We start from the raw sequence: 21,594 nt of genomic DNA, 5'->3' as shown, positions 1-21,594 counted from the left end.
CTCTAAAGCTCGTCGTGGCTCAGGGACCAGGCTGCCAGGCGTTGTCGAGGGCGTCGTGCCTGGACTTCGCCCTCCAAGGAGAGGGGAGGGGCGGGAGGGAGTTAAAGGAGGGAACACTGTCCAGGGATTGGCATCACCGTGACCCAGGCGAGCCGCAGGCCCACCTACGCAAACACAGGGTGGGAGCGCGGCCAAAATGGCGCACGTCGCGAAGTACACAACTTCCGCCCGCCGCGCGCCGGACACTTCCACGCGCTTTCCGAACCTTCGGAACCGGAAACTGGGCCAGAAAGCACACCCAGGAGAGAGTGGGCGAGGCCACACTCCCGGAAGTGCCTGCGGCCTTGGGCGGACGCACCGCGCCGCAGTCTCCACCGTTCCGCATCCCGGAGGGCGTGGAGGGAGAGGGCCGGAGCCTGGCCGCGCTCTCGGTTCCCAGGGCCGCTCTAGGAGGGCCCCTGTTTGGGCAGCGACTCCTGTGGATAGGGAGCGGGAGTATCAGCGGGCCCTTGCTCCGCCTAACGAGGGAAGAGAATTTGGGCAGCCTTCCGCAAAAGCGTCGTTCCCCAGCCCCAAAGTGGAGGGGCGGGATGGACGAGCCTCTCACTCCGCGGGCGTCCGCACAATTCATCGCGGAAAACAGTCGGGATGTGTTCATTGACGGCGAAGGCGTTCGGAAGGTGGCGGACCTGCTGCTCGCCAGAGCCTCGGGGCCGGAGCTGCGCCTGGGGGGCTGGAAGGCCCTTCACGAGCTGAACCCCAGGGCGGCCGATGAGGCCGCGGTCAACTGGGTGTTCCTGGTAGACACGCTCAACTTCTCCTTCTGGTCGGAGCGTGACGAGCATAAATGCCTAGTGGGGTACAGGGGGACGACTTACAGTGGATACTGGTCCCTGTGCGCCGCGGTCAACAGGGCCCTTGACGAAGGTTGGTGCCTCTTCTCCCGGTCCGACCCGACCCTGCAAGCCTTTGAGGTTTCAATTTGCCCGGAGGGTCCCAAGGAGCGCGTTGGGAGATGGAATAATGTGTTCAGACGAACGTGGAGTTCTTCATTGTCAGTTCCTCTGCTTAGAGTATAAGTATGGGAAGGTGGTATTAAATCCTTATACCCCGTATGTAATGGGAAATTATCCTAATATTTATCCTTACGGCAGATAAGTATAAAAGTCAGTTTTCTAAAGAACACCACTATGATGACATCCGAAGAACAAAGGGATAGATATTATAACACATTCTATGCAGTCAAACTATATAATGTGTAATAGAAATGGGTGTTTAAGCACAGGCAAGCAAATGAAAAATGAGGGCTCTACTGTTTATTTTTCGTCCACTTTTAGTGCATTCCTGTAACACTCATTCGGTTTCATATTAACTGCTTTTTGTAAAAGCAAGCGTCTAATGTATATAAAAGTTTGAGATTGTTTCTCTGCACTTTTTTCTCCCTAAGGAATACCAATAACTAGTGCTTCATACTATGCCACAGTAACCCTGGATCAGGTTCGGCATGTACTCCGTTCTGACACAGATGTTCCAATGCCTTTGATTGAAGAGAGGTATCGGATTCTCAATGAAACCGGGAAAATTCTGCTTGACAAGTTTGAAGGCTCTTTTCTTAATTGTGTTCGAAAAAGTGAAAGAAGTGCACAGAAGTTAATGTACCTGGTAGTCGAGAGCTTTCCTTCTTACAGAGATGTGACTCAGTTTGAGGTGAGTTGTTTCTGTTGAGGACTTTAGAATTCTTAGTTAACCATCCGTGGTTAACTCTTTTACTTACCAGAACTTTTTTTGAGAATAAAAACAAAGTTTAAAGTGTTCCTTGTGAACAAGCACAGTAACAAAATTGGTAAGTAGTATTCCAAAGACGTTACTTCTCTTGTGTTTTCTAATCAGTGTATTTCCTCTGGTTTCTTTTCCCACTTACTTTTCTTTTTTATTGAGGTACATGTAATAAAATGCACAAATCTTAGTGTGCAACTTGGTAAATTTTGACATGTGTATCCACTTATGTAACCATCTGTCAGATCAAGAAATCAAACATTCTCACTAATTTCTTTACCCCTTATTTCTCCCACCTCTCAACCCTTTCCCATGTGGCAACCACCAGTTGTTCTCTGTGTTGATGAGTTTATTTCTGTTTTGCTTGTTTTATTTTTAAGATTTCACATATAAGTGAAATTATATGGTATTTGCCTTATTTCACTTAGCATAATACCCTCTAGGTCCATCAGTGGTCCAAATGGCAAGATTTGGTTCTTTTTTAATGGCTGAGTAATATTCCTATGTGTGTGTACACACCATATCCTTTTAATCCATCAATTTATGATGGACCCTTAGGTTGCTTCTATATTTTGGCTATTGTAAACAGTGCTGTAATAAACATAGGAGTGAATATATCTTTTTGGATTATTGATTTTGTTTTCTTTGGGTAAATTCCCAGAAGTGGAATTCCTGGGTTGTGTGATATTTCTATTTTTTGTTTTCTGAGAAACCTCCATACTGCTTCCTACAGAGACTGTACCAATTTACATTCTAACCTTATCATGTACAAGGGTTCCCTTTTCTCCATATCCTTGCAACATATTACTTCTTGTTAATACTAGCCAGTTTGGTATGAGATGATATCTCATTGTGCGTTTTATTTCCTTCATTCTTTGTTCTTTTAAAATATTTCACACCTGAAAAAACCCTGCACCTGGGATAATGGGGTACTTATAGTGCTTCAAAAAATTTACTTCATTGGATGAAAATCAAATTTATACTGAATTCTCACTAATAAAATGTATTTTTTGCCGAGTTTTAATGTATATATACTATATGCTCTTTTTTTCCTGCACAGGATACTTTATTAGTATAATTTGCTTTATAGTTCAAAAAAATTTAAACAGATGTTCTTTTGAAATAGTGAACATTTTGCATATCCTCCTGGTGTATACCTGGATTTTGTTTTATAAAATTCTTCTAGAATCCATTATCACTGTGTATTTTAGTTCTGACACAGAATTGAAAGCAACTTCAGAGGAATCACAATATAAATCTATTAAATAAGTTAATGAATACTAATGTCAAATTCAAATTTTAAAACTACCCTTTTGTAATCAGAGTTCAACAACTAAAATTACCAAAAATTTAAATCACTCTTTATGATTTACACAGTGTTTGCACATACACTCTTATTTGATTCACAGAACAGCTCTGTGGGGCCTAAAGACAAGGAACGTTCTTGTCCTGTTTGCAGACCAGGAACCAAACTCTTTCTAAAAAGATGGGTGTAACTAGTTTATCTTAGCTCATTCGGTTAGGAAATAGCTAGCTTTTCTATTCTGCTATAAAATGAGAGATGTCTGATTATGTAAAATTTTTTTAATTGCAAGTGACACAAAACTAGAAAACATTACCATAAAGAAGAATTTTTGGATGGGTATTGGGGATAAAAACAGCTAGGATCAGGGACTTGAAGCCATCAGGATTCAGTTTCTGTTTCTGTTGGCTCCATTTTTCTTACTGAAAATCAGCTTTCTCCATGAAGTTTTCTAGAAAAGGTTCATGAATTTTGCATCTTACTGCATCAGTCACCAGAGAGAGAGAGACAAGGAGACACTCTCAGTTCCAGTTCTAAAACTTCTGGCAAGAACTAATTGAACTTTACTGGATTATGACCAATTATGTGGCTTTGGAGGCATGGATAGGGCAGAGGAAGTTCCTGGAAAAGAGGCCCTATGCCACTGTTGAACTTATTCCATTCTAATGCTTTTGCTATTGCAGACTTTGAGATCTATCTCTGTCTTCGAAGTATGTCATTTCAGTGTCGTTTTTCAAGAAGTTGTGACCAAGTTCCTTGGTCTATCATTCAGACCATCTAACTGTATTAAACTGTATGAAAGAAATTAAACTACATTCATGTGGTGAAGAATTCATGTATTCCAGAATTGACATGGTTGTAGTAGAAGGATTGAGATTAAATTTAATAACATTTCAGGATGGAATGAATTCAGAATACCATGTAGTTTGTTTACTTTCAAGTTGTGAGTTTTTGTTTTTGCTGAATAAAGGAGTGAATTTTTTTGGTAGATTGTAATATTGATTTAGTAAGCATTTGCTAAGTTTCTGTTCCTTTTTATAACACAGTGCTTTTGATTTGCTTGGCTGAAAAGTCAGTTTTTATTAACTGTACCAGGATATAGATTAATTTTTCAGGCTGATACATTTTTAAATGAAAATTAGTATCTGAACCATTTCCCATGAGTACTAATTTATAAAATACACCTAAAATTCTTAGAGGAAAATCCCTAAAATGTAACAAAAGTCTCAGGAATTTTAACATTTTTCTAAAGGAGTAATATATTTTTTTCATTTATTATTTCCATAAGATTATCAGTAGTGTTATCCAAAAGTACTGTATTTCTGTAACCCCTATGACTCCTAACATAACTCTGATCACATAATGGTTACTCGCTTAATGCTTTGATTAGTCAATTTATAGTTATCTTCACATATTCATTTAAAAGATACACAAATAATTGAAACTCTTAGTGCAGTTAATTCCAAATCTGGAGGAATTCTAATGAATTATTGCTACTACTTTATATTCAGAAGGTGTTAAAGTCAAATATTTTTTTTATCCATTTGAAACTTTTCTAATTACAAAAGTAAAACATACTACTTACTGAATTTGGAAAGTGTGGGGACAGTCTGTTCACAATTTGGTCTTTTTCTGTGTCTGTATGAATGTGTATACATATGGCCATGGGAGAATTAGGATCATGCTGTAGTTAATGTTTTAAAATATAACATTGTGAACATCTTCCTGTGTCAGTAAAAATTCTTCCGCAGCCCAGTTTTTTTTCATAGTGCCATTTTTAATGGCTTCACAGTATTCTACAATATGGATGTACAATCCCATATTTTTGCCCAGACTATTTTAGTGCAATTATTGTGTTTGGTTGGTTTTATTTTTTTAACGATAGTTTTATTTTTTAAATTGTATTTTCTTTTTTCCAATTTTATGTGATAATAAGCATTATTACACAAGTTTAGAACCCATAATTATTTTCTTAGAATGGATTCCGAGTAGGAGAATTGCTGAATCAAAGCAAAGCCAGGATTTTCATAAAAATGCTAATGGTTCTTCAGGTTGATGATAACAAACGTGATCAGCAGCAGCATGTGAGAGCCCTTTCCATTCCCCTCTTTCCTTCCTCCCTCCTTAATAACACTATGGTGTTGGTTGCTATATTTCCTAATATTTAACAAGTTGCATAAACATAATCATAATTGTTTTTTGTGTATACTTATTTACTAAGATAATTCATTTTTAGATATTATAAGTTATACCAGGGTTCTGGTTTGTTGAGTTGAAGAATGAACTTTGCAAACACTCAAAAGTAGGAGAGCCTTTCTTTTTGGTATCATTAATCTACAATTACATGAAGAACATTATGTTTACTAAGCTCTCCCCTTCACCAAGAACCCCCACAAACCCCATTACAGTCACTGTCCATTAGCATAGTAAGATGCTGTAGAATCACTCCTTGTCTTCTCTGTGTTGCACAGCCCTCCCCGTGCACCCCCCCACATTATACATGCTAATCGGGATGCCCCCTTTCTTTTTACCGCTCTTATCCCTCCCTTCTCACCCACCCTACCCAGTCCCTTTCCCTTTGGTAACTGTTAGTGCATTCTTGGGTTCTGTGATTGTGCTGCTGTTTTGTTCCTTCAGTTTTTCTTTGTTCTTATACTCCACATATGAGTGAAATCATTTGGTATTTGTCTTTCTCTGCCTGGCTTATTCCACTGAGCATAATTCCCTCTAGTTCCATCCATGTTGTTGCAAATGGTAGGATTTGTTTTCTTCTTATGGCTGAATAATATTCCATTGTGTATGTGTACCAATCTTCTTTATCCATTCCTCTACTGATGGACACTTAGGTTGCTTCCATTTCTTGGCTATTATAAATAGTCCTGTGATAAACATAGGGGTGCATCTGTCTTTTTCAAACTGGGCTGCTGCGTTCTTAGGGTAAATTCCTAGAAGTGGAATTCCTGGGTCAAATGGTATTTCTATTTTGAGTTTTTTGAGGAACCTCCATACTGCTTTCCACAATAGTTGAACTAATTTACATTCCCACCAGCAGTGTAGGAGGGTTCCCCTTTCTCCACAACCTCGCCAACATTTGTTGTTGTTTGTCTTTTGGATGGTGCCAATCCTTACTGGTATGAGGTGATATCTCATTGTGGTTTTAATTTGCATTTCTCTGATGATTAGTGATGTGAAGCATCTTTTCATGTGTCTGTTGGCCATCTGAATTTTTTCTTTGGAGAACTGTCTATTCAGCTCCTCTGCCCATTTTTTTAATTGGATTATTTGCTTTTTGTTTGTTGAGGTGCATGAGCTCTTTATGTATTTTGGATGTCAGCCCTTTATCGGATCTGTCATTTATGAATATATTCTCCCATACTGTAGGATACCTTTTTGTTCTATTGATGGTGTCCTTTGCTGTACAGAAGCTTTTCAGCTTGATATAGTCCCACTTGTTCATTTTTGCTTTTGTTTCCCTTGCCCGGGGAGATATGTTCATGAAGAAGTCGCTCATGTTTATGTCCAAGAGATTTTTGCCTATGTTTTTTTCTAAGAGTTGTATGGTTTCATGACTTATATTCAGGTCTTTGATCCATTTCGAATTTACTTTTGTGTATGGGGTTAGACAATGGTCCAGTTTCATTCTCTTACATGTAGTTTGTACAGTTTTGCCAGCACCAACTGTTGAAGAGGCTGTCATTAACCCATTGTATGTCCATGGCTCCTTTATTGTAAATATGTTTGGGTTAATGTCTGGAGTCTGTATTCTGTTCCACTGGTCTGTGGCTCTGTTCTTGTGCCAGTACCAAAGTGTCTTGATTACTGTGGCTTTGTTGAAGCTTGAAGTTGGAGAGCGAGATCCCCCTGACTTTATTCTTCCTTCTCAGGATTCCTTTGGCTATTCGGGGTCTTTGATGGTTCCATATGAATTTTAGAACTATTTGTTCCAGTTCATTGAAGAATGCTGTTGGTAATTTGATAGGGATTGCATTGAATCTGTATATTGCTTTGGGCAGGATGGCCATTTTGACAATATTAATTCTTCCTAGCCAGGAGCAAGGGATGAGATTCTATTTGTTAGTGTCTTCTTTAATTTCTCTTAAGAGTGTCCTGTAATTTTCAGGGTATAGGTCTTTCACTTCCTTGGTTAGGTTTATGCCTAGGTATTTTACTCTTTTTGATGCCATTGTGAATGGAATTGTTTTCCTGATTTCTTTTTCTATTAGTTCATAGTTAGTGTATAGGAAAGCCACAGATTTCTGTTTATTAATTTTGTATCCTCCAACTTTGCTGAATTCCAATATTAGTTCTAGTAGTTTTGGAGTGGAATCTTTAGGGTTTTTTACGTACAATATCATGTCATCTGCAAATAGTGATAGTTTAACTTCTTCTTTACCAATCTGGATTCCAGGAGAGCTTTTATTTAGAGATAAAGTGAGAGGACAGAGCTCCTGGCTTGCGCCAGAAGGGAACAAGAGAGTCCATGGTGGTTCAGTGTCTAGGGGATTTATTGGTGGTTGAGAGACAAAGAGCTTGGGATGCAGACCTGCTAAACGGTCCTCAAATGCTTATCTTTGAAGAGACACTAAGTTTCTTATCAGTTTTCCAGATTATTTTGTAGAGTTAGCACAAGAAATTTACTGCTTTGATTCTTTCCCAGAATAGCAGCTTCTTTGTCTGGGAGCCTATCAATCAAGACTACCTGTCCTGCTCCCAAGGTGGGCTGAGTTATTGTCTGTTATGTTAAGAAACCTATTTTTTGACTTCTTTGGTTTTAAAATACAATCTCATCTTTAAGATGGAGATATCCCTGTTTTTACAATGTCGTTTGTGACTGGGCTTGCTTGCCATATTGTCCAGATTGTAAATTACTTGATTGGGGGCTGGAGGAGGAAAAACCAGCATTCGGGTAAAGTCAAAGAAAATAATATGGGCCTTTTAGCATGCTGAAGTAAATTTCACAGTAGCATGATTTAATTGACACAATGAAGACATGGGCTATGCTGACCTCATTTTCTTGTCTGGAGATAGTCAAACATTCCAGGCCAAGTTACTCCTGGCTTTTTAGTTTTAACTAATATCACTGAAGAATGCTTATATTCCTAGTTTTATATTTCCCTTTAGAGAATTAATGTGACTCTGGCTTTGCTTAATTGTTTAACATGGAATTTTGGTAGGGGTCTTTTTCCGGAGACCCTCACTCTGCTTTATCTAAACCCACAGTCCCTGTCTCATAAGCACATTAATGAAATTAGAAAATTTTAATTCAGACCGATTGAGGTCAGTGATGTCCCAAAACTGGGTGCGCCCCAGAGTCAGGAAGCTTCAAAATTCAGATGTATTTCCAAAACTCCACACTCAAAATTTCTGACCAATAGATAAAAGAGAAAAACCTGATTTTTAAAGCTCTTCAAGTGACTCTGGCTTAGTGTATGCAGTATCTCTGTAAAAGTCGTAATTAACAACTCAGCTTCTTTAGGCTGTGTACTCTGACTGATAAATATTAATGGAAAATGAGCTTTTTTGATATTTTAATTAATAATATTTTATGTTACTCTTAAGCATTAGTAATTCTTGACCTTCCTAATTTGTTCTTAATACATTTGTTGAAGAAAATCAACTCATGGTCATAGAGATTTTCATCGAAAGTTATTTTATGAAGGTATTATTTTGAAAATACTACATTCACAAAGCAATGTGATGAAATGCAGGGAATTGCTATTTTTTGATTTACAGATACTTTCAGTGGTTTCAGTTAATACTTTAGAGATGTAGAATTTGATTACTTAAAATCATTTGATTATTAGAAACCTACCAGCTTAAGAAACTGTTTAATAGATTATTTGAATTTACTTTTAGATTCCTTACTTGAATCTTATTTTTGTTTTCTGTTTGTTTTTGTTTTTCATTTTAAGGGTACTATAATCTTTATGATAGATACACTAGTTGGCTACTATGGAAACAGTGATCATGGTGTGACTATGTTTTGTGAGATGCTAGCACTGCTTTTGTTATGTAAGGTTTGGTTCTTAGATTTTTACAGTTTGCTCTGTATCTTATTAAAAATAGGAGATAATTGCTTCTATCTATTATAGTAAACATGATGTAATAATTGTGTTTAATAGTTTTGTTTTATAAATTAAGTTGTATGTCTTGCTGTTCAATAAACTAGACTTGCATTAAAAATAGAAACCTAGTTACCATGTATAAGTCCAATTTATATGGAGTAACAATAGCCACCTTGTAATTTTTTGATAAGTTTGGGAATATACCTTATTCCCAAATGATGTGGGGTTACTTTTTAATGGTGATTAGTTCCCCCAGCACTCAATGTATTGTAAAAAAAATTGTGTGTATGTGTTTGTCCTAGAAAACAAAATAGTGAATTTCTTAGTGGTGGCTGTGGAAAATTATATTTACTTAGGAAAAGTAGGTCTGGATAATTGCAGTAAGTATACTTTAAGGTTAAGCAGTATTAGGTTATTTCTCATTTGGACAGAGTATCATCAGGTTTTTTAGTAAATAAAGGAATCTATATTGAACCATCTTAAGGAATTTTTGTATGGAACTAGTTTCATGTCTTAATTTCTAAATTTATTTATATCATTTACTAATTAAAACATTCCCCAAGATGATCAGGATATATTTTGGGAGCCAATAGTATTGATTATTCCCCTTTAGACAAGCAATTCTCAAAGACAATTTGAGGTTATTACCATTGGTGGTAGGACTAGGAGTAGACTGTAATTATGCTTTTCTATAGTCTATACTGATATGCATTAGTAATTTTATAGAGAATTTTAGAGTTAAATTATAGCCCACTATCTTATAATGCTTGGTTAAATTTATTTCTTCCATGTGTAAATATAATTGGTAGTTGATTTTGTTACATGGACCAACATACTGACTTTGACCACTTACAAAAATGGTAGACTTGAGTAATTCTGGCTGTTGATCAGTTATGTCTTTATCTCTGAAATAAGTTAATCATATTTTTCAAAGGTATTATTTTAAAAATGTTTTGATTCTCCTTAGAGGTGAGTTTAGGGATGATTATTTTCCTCTTTATAGTCTTCTGTATTTTATGCAATTATTATGAATTCTGTTGTAATCAGAAAACATACTTTTTTTAATAAATTTCATAAAAAAATACTGTCTAGTTATTGAAAATAATAAGCAGGTAGATTATGGTGATACAGAAATATGTACATGAATATTGTTGGCAATAAAGATTGGAAGTGCAAATAAGTTTCCAATATGTAAAGCAGATTTATTTCTTGTTTCATATGAGCTTGTTCCAGGTCTCTGCTCATGAAAGACCATGCTCTCTGCAGTAAGAAGCTGTTTATGCAGTTGGTTATGATAAATGACCTGTAATTGTGAATTAGATACTGGGTTTTCAATATTGAATTTATTCTGTCCTCTTAATAGATATTAAAACTTCAGAGAATTTTTTTTAAAAAGAAATATGTATATGAAGTAATAGCATTAAAAAAGAACACTAAATACTACCATGATCACATTAAATTCTATTTTATGTGACTTGAAAAATATAGGAAGTAAATTTGGAGTGTTAGAGATAATTTAATTTTTATTTTATCTTTTTTTTTCTGTAAAACGTCTATAAATTCTTACAGAGTAAGAATATCCTTCTCTTGAAAAATATTTTCAGTGTGTCCCTTTTTTATAGCCTATATAAAGCTTTCAGATTCTTAGGTAACATTTATATTCTCTTCATTCATCAGGGGAAAAGAATTTCTTTTTATAAACGGGCTCAAATCCTTGTGGCAGACACGTGGAGTGTGCTAGAGGGAAAAGGAGATGGCTGCTTTAGGGACATCTCCAGTATCACCATGTTTGCTGACTATAGATTACCTCAAGTTCTTGTTCACCTGGGAGCCCTGAAATACTCTGAGGAGCTACTAAAGAAGCTTCTCAAAGGTTTGCCACCTTAATGCATTCTTTGTTAGACAATGAATTGTTGTACTATAAATTGTGGCTGTCTAGTTTCGTTTACAAAAGGTTTCCTCTCCCTAGATAAATAAAGCACTATCTATTGTTAAAAGCACTCATAGAAATGCAAAGGCAACTAAAATACAGAGAAAATTGCTTTGTGTTGTTGCTTACACTCTGGAATATGGATATCATAGGGAATTGCACTATTTGGACGTCACAATTTCTGAGCCTCGTAATAAAATGAACCCTAAATTTATGTTACATGAAGGTGTGCAATACTAAGCTCATCAGGTATAGTATTTGAAAAGTGCTGATTAAGCTGAAGAGCACACTACACTGTGAAATAAAAGGTGGGCCGAGAAGTTAGGTGCTGGATTTTGAGTCTGGAGGCTCCAAGGCTTGCCACTGGGTTACCTTGCATGAGTCACTCACTTTTCTAGGCTTACTTATTTACTGTTACAGGATTTGGTCATTGATTCTTAGGAGTGGGAGCCTTATTATAATACATAAGTGTAGATAATAGTGTAAAAACTAGCTTTTGTTTTTAAACATTTCTTTGTCTAAGTGTATAATTTCTGTATTTATTTTTAAAAGAAAGCAGTTTTTTTTTGTTATCATTAATCTACAATTACATGAAGAACAATATGTTTACTAGGCTCCCCCCTTCACCAAGTTCCCCCCACAACCCCCATTACAGTCACTGTCTATCAGCTTTACTAAGATGCTGTAGAATCACTACTTGTCTTCTCTGTGTTGCACAGCCCTCCCTGTGCCTCCCCCTACATTGCACATGATAATTGTAATGCCCCCTTTCTTTTTCCCCGCCTTTATCCCTCCCTTCCCACCCATCCTCCCAGTCCCTTTCCCTTTGGTAACTGTTAGTCCATTCTTGGGTTCTGTGAGTCTGCTGCTGTTTTGCTCCTTCAGTTTTTCTTTGTTCTTATACTCCACATATGAGTGAAATCATTTGGTACTTGTCTCTCTCTGCCTGGCTTATTTCACTGATTATAATACCCTCTAGTTCCATCCATGTTGTTGTAAATGGTAGGATTTGTTTTCTTCTTATGGCTGAATAATATTCCATTGTGTATATGTACCACATCTTCTTTTTATCCATTCATCTACTGATGGACACTTAGGTTGCTTCCATTTCTTGGCTATTGTAAATAGTGCTGCAATAAACATAGAGGTGCATCTGTCTTTTTCAAACTGGGCTCCTGCATTCTTAGGGTAAATTCCTAGAAGTGGAATTCCTGGCTTAAATGATATTTCTATTTTGAGTTTTTTGAGGAACCTCCATACTGCTTTCCACAATGGTTGAACTAATTTACATTCCCACCAGCAGTGTAGGAGGGTTCCCCTTTCTCCACAACCTCGCCAACATTTGCTGTTGTTTGTCTTTTGGATGGTGCCAATCCTTACTGGTGTGAGGTGATATCTCATTGTGGTTTTAATTTGCATTTCTCTGATGACTAGCAATGTGGAGCATCTTTTCATGTGTCTGTTGGCCATCTGAATTTCTTCTTTGGAGAGCTGTCTATTCAGCTCCTCTGCCCATTTTTTAATTGGATTATTTGCTTTTTGTTTGTTGAGGTGCATGAGCTCTTTATGTATTTTGGATGTCAGCCCTTTATCGGATCTGTCATTTATGAATATATTCTCCCATACTGTAGGATACCTTTTTGTTCTATTGATGGTGTCCTTTGCTGTACAGAAGCTTTTCAGCTTGATATAGTCCCACTTGTTCATTTTTGCTTTTGTTTCCCTTGCCCGGGGAGATATGTTCATGAAGAAGTCGCTCATGTTTATGTCCAAGAGATTTTTGCCTATGTTTTTTTCTAAGAGTTGTATGGTTTCATGACTTATATTCAGGTCTTTGATCCATTTCGAATTTACTTTTGTGTATGGGGTTAGACAATGGTCCAGTTTCATTCTCTTACATGTAGTTTGTACAGTTTTGCCAGCACCAACTGTTGAAGAGGCTGTCATTAACCCATTGTATGTCCATGGCTCCTTTATTGTAAATATGTTTGGGTTAATGTCTGGAGTCTGTATTCTGTTCCACTGGTCTGTGGCTCTGTTCTTGTGCCAGTACCAAAGTGTCTTGATTACTGTGGCTTTGTTGAAGCTTGAAGTTGGAGAGCGAGATCCCCCTGACTTTATTCTTCCTTCTCAGGATTCCTTTGGCTATTCGGGGTCTTTGATGGTTCCATATGAATTTTAGAACTATTTGTTCCAGTTCATTGAAGAATGCTGTTGGTAATTTGATAGGGATTGCATTGAATCTGTATATTGCTTTGGGCAGGATGGCCATTTTGACAATATTAATTCTTCCTAGCCAGGAGCAAGGGATGAGATTCTATTTGTTAGTGTCTTCTTTAATTTCTCTTAAGAGTGTCCTGTAATTTTCAGGGTATAGGTCTTTCACTTCCTTGGTTAGGTTTATGCCTAGGTATTTTACTCTTTTTGATGCCATTGTGAATGGAATTGTTTTCCTGATTTCTTTTTCTATTAGTTCATTGTTAGTGTATAGGAAAGCCACAGATTAAAAGAAAGTAGTTTTTAATGATTGAATAATTTCCTCTTGTGAAGTAGATTTCAATCACTCAAAATAAGAATAACACAGAATACAAAGGTACCATTGTTCTTGAGATTGCTTCTACCAGGTTTTTATGCTGCCTTGGGCAATCTGTTTTGTCCTTCTGCTTCCTCATTTGAAAAATAACAAGCTAATTTATTCTCATGCCCTGGGTTATTAGTTGTTGGATACTTTTAAAAGGGATAATATTTAGCAGTCAAGGCTTATTTTACATACAGTCATATTCCGCTTCCTTTTTTTTTTGGGTCTGTGTATACAGTACTGTTTCCTCTCTCTAAAGAGTCTTGTCTGGTTTCCCTCACCCCCAATTCTTTTCCAGTTCAAATCCTACACATACACAGGGCTTAGTTCAAATGCTACCCCTTTCACATAGCTCTTCTGACCTGATGATTTGTCCATCTCCTGAATTTTTGTGGCACCCACTGTCTCTGCTACTGTAAGAAAACCCCTCTTTTTACCAAAGGCACTTCTTTAACCCATTTCTTTACCAAAGGCATGTTTTTTAGCTAATTATAAAGACTGACAATGCAATATGACTAAATTCAGATTCTTCACTGTGGTTTTAGGACTGACTTTTAGGCCTAATACATTTGTTGTGTTGCCTTCCCTGACTCTCTCTGTTTGTCAGTCCTCTCAAATGATGTCATTCTTTTTCTGTGTTAAGGTCCATGTCCCATTTCCATACTGCAAGTTGCTGTATTAGTTACTTTATTAGTTCCCTATGGCCAACATAATAGATTATCACAAACTGGATGGCTTAAAACAACAGAAAATTTATTCTCTCTCAGCTCTAGAGCTGGATGTCTGAAATCAAGGTGTTGGCAGGGCCATGCTCTTACTGAAGGCTCATGGGAGGAATCCTCTTGCCTCTTCCCAGCTTATGAAGGCTCCCCAGAATCCTTGGCATTCATTGGCTTATAGCTACATCACTCCATTTGGCCTTCTTCCCTGTGTGTCTTCTGTCTCCTTGTATCCTTTCCTTTCCTTCGGAGGATACCAGTCATCTAATTAAGGGCCATCCCAATCCAGTATGAGCTTATGTTAATTAGATCTGCAGGGACAGTATTTACAAATAAAGCCATATTCCCAGGTAATAGAAGTAAGGAATTGAATATATCTTCTGGGGGGAAACAATTCAACACTGTAGTTATTTATTACTGTGTGTAACAGTTATACTAACATCTGACTTAAAACAACTTAAAAAGGCTTAAAATAGCAAACATTTATTATCTTAACTGGGTGCCTCTGGCTCAAGGTTGCAGTCCAGTTGTCAGCTAGGGTAGTGGTCTTCTCTAATAGTTCTACTTGGGTGGGTGTGGTATCTGCCTCCAAGGTCACTATTGTGATCTTGATGTGGCAATTCTGGCAAGTTGGCATTCAAGTTTGGAGGAATTGATAAGGAGAACTGAAGAGGAAGGGGTGGATTTGTATTCTAACACCTAGGGCAAAGTAAGGAAGTGGAGGGGCAGGCAAGTGTCTGTTCTCCCACCTGCCGGTGACCAGTGCCTTGGCCCTGGGGAGAGATGGATGGAGGGCACATAACTACTGAAGATCCCAGGTGACAGAGTGGAACCCAGTGGGGCTGGGGCATTTTCCCTGCGTCTCAGTGGTTCACAAGGTACTGTGACTCTGCAAGGGTGTAGATAGGCCAGGGACCAAATACAGCCTGCAGATGTGATTTGTTCAGCCTCCATGGTGCTTTAAGCTATCGGCCCTAGTCTTTGAGGAGATATCCCATGAAAATCAAACTTTCTGACTTGTAAAAATAGAGAAATACAGGAACTGCCTAAAAATTGGTCTGCCTTTGGACCAGCCAGCACACTAGCTCACCACAGTTTGCATCTGGCTGCTGCATTCACTTACTCTGCCTGATTCTCATAGGCAGTTGAGTTGATGATACACGCTGGAAAGGGGCACTGAGTAGGCTGTGGGTCCTACGGGAGTGCAGCTCCATATTCAGGCAGAGCTAAATGAAGGATCCTGGATCCAAAAGTTATGGTCTTTTTATTATTTTTTTATTGAAGTATCATCGATATTATATTGGTTTCAAGTATACAGCACAGTGCTTCAACAGTTACCCGGTATTATTAAATCCTCACCCCCACTAGTGTGGTTGCTATCTGCCAACAAAGGAAGGTGTTACAAAATCACTGGCCATATTCTCCATGCTGTACTACCATCCCCATGAAAAAGTCATGCTCTCCTTTACTCAAGTTAACAACTTTGATTTCCTAGGTTCTCATTCTCCTTGATGCCCATAGGGTATTGCCAAGACTGTTCTGTTCTCAAGTGGGAAAGGGAGGTGCTGTTTATTTGGCCTGGGAGTCTTTAAAATTTTGCAGTAATACAGTTTTTCCTGACATCAAGTCCAATTTTTATAACTTTTATTTTCAATAATTTAATAATCTTGCTGTCATATTTTAAAATTTATGGTTACCCAGTATTCATTTGGCAAATATTTATTGGAAAGGTGGTATGACAAGGTGCTAGACAAACATGGCAGCCATGATCCTTGTCCTTGCAGAACTTGCAATTTTGAATTAATGCCTGAGTTTAGAAATGGTTTGAATTGCCAGAAATAATTAGTCTGAAGTTTACAGTTTTAAAATGAATACTATTTAAATACTGTGTTTTGTCCTACAGTAAAGTTCTGAGTTGACTTTATATCATTGACTTATCACTCTGTTTTTTATCCCTTGCAGGAGAAATGCTCTCATATGGGAATAGGCAAGAGGTGGAAATCAGAGGGTGTTCACTTTGGTGTGTTGAGCTGATCCGGGATTGTCTTCTGGGGCTTATTGATAAAAAGGGTGAAAAAACTAGTGGAGAAATCAATTCCATTCTTCTGGACTTTTACTTATGGGACTATGCCCGTGATCACAGGGAAGACATGAAAGGAATTCCATTTCATCGTACACGTTGCATATATTACTGACCCAAAGTGTAACCTGACTCAGAGAAAACTCCTTGCATTTTTATATCACATAATCATTTGTACAATTTTGCGTTGTTATTAAGAGAAGGTGATAGACGTTATAGCAGCAAGAAAATTGATTACATTGTCTCACTTAAAAGTTTTTTACTGACATATCACTCTGTATCCCCAACTTTACCCTTTGTTTGCTTGTTTAGTTTTGACTCAATTTTCCCTTCCTGTGGACACATGACAAAAATCAGTGAAGGGACTTTAATGCTTTATTTCAATTTCAAATTTCTTAAAATTAATCATGCATTATAATATGATTAATCTTCAATGATAATGTATCATCCATTCAGTTGGCTGTTTTTTCTCAAGGGGTAGTGATTTTCTATATACCTTAGTCATGTGATATGAGAGAAAGAAAGGGTAGGGTCTTTGCTGTGTGAATGCTGCTGCTCTTGTAAAAATCTATCTTGACAGCTTATTTTAAACTTTTTATTGGTAATGATAGTGGGTTTTGTACATAATGATTTTCAGTTTAGGTTATCTCTCTGTCTTGATTTCTTTTTCCAGAGCAACTACATTGAAATTGGATAAAGATTTTTAGTGGTGGGGACTTGATCATAGGGGGGAATGTAGTAACCACAATGTTACTCATGTAAAATTTCGTAAGATTGTATATCAATGATACTTTAATTTTTAAAAAGGTTCTTAAAACGTGTCAACCTGGAATGGATTTTTTCATTAAAATAGAATTTTCCACATATAATTTTAAAAGGTTTACAATAATTTGATTAATTACTTTACATTGAAGAATTCTCTTTACCTACCATGCACTCATTTCCCACCTTCACCCCTACCATCCTTCTATCATCATCTTGACTTTTTGTTAGCTGTCTACCTTGAGCTCCCTGAATCCCGAAAAGGGATCCTTTTCCCAAGCACTTTACTGCCATCTGCTGCAACTGCCAAATGATTGATTGAGTGCAATTGGGGCAGTGCCCAGCTTTCACCACCATAAGCAGTGGTCCTATATCTGTCCCTCCCCACGCCACTCGGGAAGGTGATGCCATCCCCAATTCCAGAGGTAAGCCTAAGTTCACGTGAATGGTTTATTCATACTAATCCTGTGCTCTGCCTGTGACTGCCTTAGTAATGGGTATATGTCTAGTTCTGGCCTGTGACATTGGAGAAGTCTGCAGGGAGGCTTCTGGGAAGAGGTTTCTTCACTTTTAAGAAAGACGTAGGAAAGGTCCCTCTTCTTCCTCTGGTGATGTTCTGTCGTTGTCTGAGGCTGCAATATAGCCTTCAGGGCAGCCGGAGCACCCCACACCTGCCCTGCCTCGGCCCATCCCAGCTTTGGACTTCATTCTTGAAAAAACACATTATCTTATTGCCATCATTTTGAATTAGTTCTCTGTAATTGTAGTAGAAAGTATCAAAACCAGTAATTTTTAATTTAACTGGTTCTCAGGAGGCTGCAGGCTCCAGAAAGTGGAAGTGAAACTGTCTCCTGGACTTAGGGCCTTGCCACACCCCACCTCCTGCCGCCCTTCTGGCTCCTCTCCTCCAGTCTCCACCTGTGCCTCTTCTCCCACTGCTTCTCTTTCCCCTCCTCTCTCTGCTCCCTTTGCTCTCCCCTCCCCTTTCCTTCCTCCTCCAGGCTCAGCCCACTCTAGGCCTCATGCTTTCCCACAGTTCATTTTTCCACTGTGTAAAAATGGAAGCTACCCGGGGCTACATGGTGCTCTTTGGTGCCCAGCTGTCTTTTCTCTTGTGCTACCGAGCATAGCCTGGACTCATGCTGCAAGATGTCTGCCATCTCATCAAGGCAGCAGGACTGAAGAAGCAATGAAGTTGAGAGCAAGGGTTGACTGGAAGACTAGCAGCGACCACATACATTTTTGCTTCCATTTCACTGACTACAACTTAAATCATATGACCACAACTAACTGCCAGGAGCCCAAGAAAGAAGTCCATATTCTGGGCATTGGGTACCAGCTAACCTATGTAAGTAGTGTGGATGAGTATTGGGAAAGAGCAGGTTTCTGCCACCATGTCTGGATTTTATAATTTTCATATGTGATGGACACTAAGAATTTAAATTACATTTCACCTAGTGGTTTTAAAGCCAATGACAACCATTTTCCAGATCTATATCATTAGGGTTTACCAAATGGTAATGTTCTTGTTTTTGTGGGTCTTGTGCAAGGATAACATCTCTCTTTATGGATTAAGGTAGTATGGGGAACATAATGTGCGTGGAGTGAGCTCCTGAAGTTCCAGAAGATGAGAATGTAGAAATAGGATCTGGAAAGTTTTCTTGATTGTTTTGATTCCTTCCGCACACCCTCTTAAAGACAATCAATGAAAATATGTGCACTCCTGGAGCCACCAGCTCACAGCCCTCCATTCAGAGAAGTTCTCTGTTTGCTGTTGCTAAGCCAGTTTTCTAGCAGAGACTAAATATTAGTTCCAATTTCTTGGTTGACTCAGTTTCTTTTCATAGCTTTTGCTTTGTAACAAGTTCAAAAATATCCTGGCTTTTTTTTTACCCATATTTCATTACTTCTTTGACAGCCATCTTATGATTTGTCTCCCTCTACAAATTCAATTGAGTCTGGATACCATGTCAGTGCCCTCCACCCAAAGTAAATAGTTTGGATTACTTGTTTAGCGTGGGAATTTGGGAGATGGTCTGATGAAGTAGGGTTCTCTCTAGAGTGGCTGCTATCAGAAACCAGGCGCAAATCTACTACTGGCTAGCTCAATAAATCTTACCCATAAGGAGAGTAGCCTTGTGCAAGGAAAAAAGCTGGAACTGGTAAAGAAGCAACAGTCACCCATTGTAGCCAAAGTGGAAGAATATGTGGCACTGTGTGTGTAGCATGGTAGCCTTATTTTTGTCTGCTTATGCCATAGTAGATAGCCAGACACGAACAAGGAGCGGGTTGGGGACTTCAGCTAGTGTTTACATTCAGTTAGATGCTTGTTTATATTTTAAACACTGTGTAAACTGTTCTCATGGGATGTGGGGAGTGAGGGTTTACATGACAGACATGCCAAAACTAACTGGTTCCAACATGGAGAAGCAGACCCTGATTTCCCCTCAAAATACTTAATACACTCATTAACAGTAAAAATCACGCCTCCCTGCACCATGACAGTTCAGAGGTAATGAAAAGCAGAAAAAGAGACATGAACCGGGTGGAGAGAGAATAAAGGGACTCAAAGAGTTAACCAGATAAAACTATAAAGCCAAAAGGGACTCACAGAGTTAATGAGTTAATTAGTTGAAGTTTCAAAGACCAAGAGCAACTTGAAATGTCCGGGTATTCCCCAGATAAAGAAAAGTATCCAAGCTCAACCATACAACAATGAATTATACCAATCAGATCATGCAGATGTAAAATCTGTTTAGCCTGCAAAAAGATCCAGCTTATTCTTTAACTTAACCTATATGCTGTTTTTAACTCTTCTTCCAGCCCCTTAATCGAGTAACTTTGTAACCAGAGCAGGACACAGACCTCAGAAGTATAAATAAACCTTTGTGGACAAAGAATGCTGAAATCCAGGTCAACGAGTCACCTAAATAACCCTATTCTTTTTTTTTTTTAATTAAGGTATCATTTATATACACTCATATGAAGGTTTCACAAGAAAAGCAATGTGGTTACTACATTCACCCTTATTATCAAGTCCCCGCCCCATACCCCATTGCAGTCACTGTCCATCAGTGTAGTAAGATGCCACAGAGTCCCTACTTATCTTCTCTGTGCTAAACTCTGACCCCACACACACTGTGTGCACTAATCATAATACCCCTCAATCCCCTTCTCCTTCCCTGCCCCACCCCTCCCCTTTGGTAACTGCTAGTCCCTTCTTGGAGTCTGTAAGTCTGCTGCTATTTTGTTCCTTCAGTTTTGCATCATTGTTATACTCCACAAATGAGGGAAATCATTTGGTATTTGTCTTTCTCTGCCTGACTTGTTTCACTGAACATAATACCCTCTAGCTCCATTCATGTTGCAAATGGTAAGACTTGTTTCTTTCTAAATACCCCTATTCTTAAGACAAAAATTAAAAGGAATTATAAATCACCTGTCTACATTATGCCCTTTGCTGACCCTTACCCAGCAAGTCCTATAAAACCCCAGACCCTACACCTTTAAGCACTCCTCTGAGGTTTCCTGCACTCCCCTTTCTTAGTGTATCACTCTCTGTTCTACTCCAGATAAGTAGGGAGGGGTTGCTGAGATCTCTGATTTGGGCTTGCAAGTTCCTGTCGCCTGGGTGATGTGGACAGAATTTCAGCTATATGAACGTGCCCCATAGAAGGCTGCCTAAAAATCTCCTTTCTTTGCCTTTGGGAAGTTCTCAGAACATAATCTCATGCCATCCAGTGCTCTGCAGCTCCCCCAAATCCTGGGGTGGTAGGGACTTAGTTCCCTTGTAGTGCAGATCCAAGCAGACACTGGACTCCAGGTGCCCCTGGTTTTAGGAGTTGTCAAGGGATATGCCCAATGCTTAGCAGGAGTTCACTGAATTTCCCCTTCCTCCCTCTGTTTTTCCTTCCTCTGCTTTATTCAAGTAAACCTGCCTTTGTCTACCTTTACTCTGGCCTGCTCCTCTCTTGGAGTGTATTCAAATAAAACTTTCATTCTGCTTCACTACTGTGTCTCTGTCCTTCAATTTGTCATGGCGGGGACAAGAACCAAGGAGAACAAATTCAACCCCAAACAGCAGCCCATCTAAGGACAAAAAGAGGACATCACCCTACTTCTTAGAAATCCCTTCCCTATTCTGAGAAAACTCCATATATTCTGATGACTATTCCACCCCCTGCTTAAACTCCAGCCATAAGACCACCCAACCGGAATCTTACCATGCTGCTCACCTCTGGATCATACTTGCACTCTTTCCTTGAGTGCGTACTTTTGCTTTAATAAGCTACTCTGCTTGCACCTGCTCCCCCTGCTAGTGCATTCTTTCTTGATCAGAGTCAAGTACCCTCTCGCAGGTTGAGGTCTCCCCTAGAGCGCA

At 38.6% G+C, this 21,594-nt stretch overlaps 1 protein-coding gene across 2 annotated transcripts; it reads left to right on the top strand.

Moving 5' to 3' along the window:
* The first annotated feature begins 195 nt into the window (after positions 1-195).
* On the top strand, positions 196-20,651 carry QNG1 (Q-nucleotide N-glycosylase 1). Of its 2 annotated transcripts, none has more exons than XM_073228722.1 (4): positions 196-927; positions 1,484-1,707; positions 10,822-11,017; positions 16,334-20,651. In XM_073228722.1, the coding sequence occupies exons 1-4, from the start codon at positions 591-593 to the stop codon at positions 16,564-16,566; spliced, it is 990 nt and encodes a 329-aa protein (XP_073084823.1). In that variant the 5' UTR covers positions 196-590; the 3' UTR covers positions 16,567-20,651. The 2 variants fall into 2 exon arrangements, with proteins under 2 accessions (XP_073084823.1, XP_017535256.1); XM_017679767.3 differs by having other exon boundaries at positions 214-927; positions 1,448-1,707.
* The last annotated feature ends 943 nt before the right edge of the window (positions 20,652-21,594 follow it).

The sequence above is a fragment of the Manis javanica genome, chromosome 2, assembly GCF_040802235.1.
Source record: "Manis javanica isolate MJ-LG chromosome 2, MJ_LKY, whole genome shotgun sequence".
Taxonomy (NCBI): domain Eukaryota; kingdom Metazoa; phylum Chordata; class Mammalia; order Pholidota; family Manidae; genus Manis; species Manis javanica.
Note: the sequence above shows the minus strand (reverse complement) of the source record. Positions and strands in the feature narration are given on the sequence as shown.